Source organism: Wasmannia auropunctata, unplaced genomic scaffold (genome assembly GCF_000956235.1).
Source record: "Wasmannia auropunctata unplaced genomic scaffold, wasmannia.A_1.0 LD336074.1, whole genome shotgun sequence".
NCBI lineage: Eukaryota > Metazoa > Arthropoda > Insecta > Hymenoptera > Formicidae > Wasmannia > Wasmannia auropunctata.
In genome coordinates this window covers 4718859-4719775 of record NW_012026816.1, presented here as the reverse complement: position 1 = coordinate 4719775, position 917 = coordinate 4718859, and the positions used below count along the sequence as shown (strand labels likewise).

The window sequence follows — 917 nt, the reverse complement described above, 5'->3', positions numbered from 1 at the left end:
CAACAACAGCTGCAGCCACAGCAACAACATCAGCCGCCATTGCAGCAACAAGAACAGATGCAACAATTGCCGGCACAACAGCCAAGTCGATTGTTAGAGCTGCGGCAACAAATTTTTATATTGCGGCAAGAGCTCCGCCGAGAGGCAGGCCACCCTTACCGAGGTGGCAGTCGTGGTCGTGGCCGTGGCCGTGGCCGTGGCCGTGGTCATCGAGGTGACACTATAATTATATACCAAAAAGATTCCAATATATATTTATAAGATTTTTTTATTTTTAAGATTGTTTTATTAAGATTTTTTTTCATTAAATACATTTTTATTTTTTATATTTTAATTTCATAAAAAATTAAGTTCAGTTTTATAAATTTATTTCATTATGTATTTTATTTAGCCTATTTCAATTAATTTATTTTATTATGTAATTTAGTTTTTTTATATTTAATTTTTTAGTTTATTTTTTTATGTCATTATGTACTTTTTTAGTTTTTTTATCTTATTTTATTGTGAATATTTTTTATAATTTTTTATTAATTTAAATAGTATAAATAAAAGTTTTAAAATGTAGTCGTGTATATTTTTTTAGATACATGTTTTTCATATAATACATACATATTATACACACATATTTAGAATAAAAAAATAATTAAAAAAATATTAGTGTTAAGACTTTTAGTCTTTTTAAAACTAGATATATACTAGTAAAGATTTGCTTATACGGTTTTATATACAATTTCTTCTTTTTTACTTAAATGCTTAAAATTTTTGTGTAATAGTCTTTTTAGCAACTTATATTTTTATAATTATTACTTTATTGATGTATTTATGTTTTTTGATATTTATTAATTTATTAATATTTACATTTATTGATATTAATGTTTGAATTCTTCTTTTTTAATATGTTAGAATCATGTTTATAT

At 24.0% G+C, this 917-nt stretch overlaps 1 protein-coding gene across 1 annotated transcript in view; it reads left to right on the top strand.

The window, feature by feature from the left end:
* Positions 1-917, top strand: part of LOC105449800 — a 26150-nt gene that overhangs the window by 12976 nt on the left and 12257 nt on the right. The window contains exon 2 of the mRNA XM_011689181.1: positions 10-214. Within this exon, the coding sequence (XP_011687483.1) occupies positions 10-214 (205 nt within the window). The remainder of the gene's footprint in view (positions 1-9; positions 215-917) is intronic.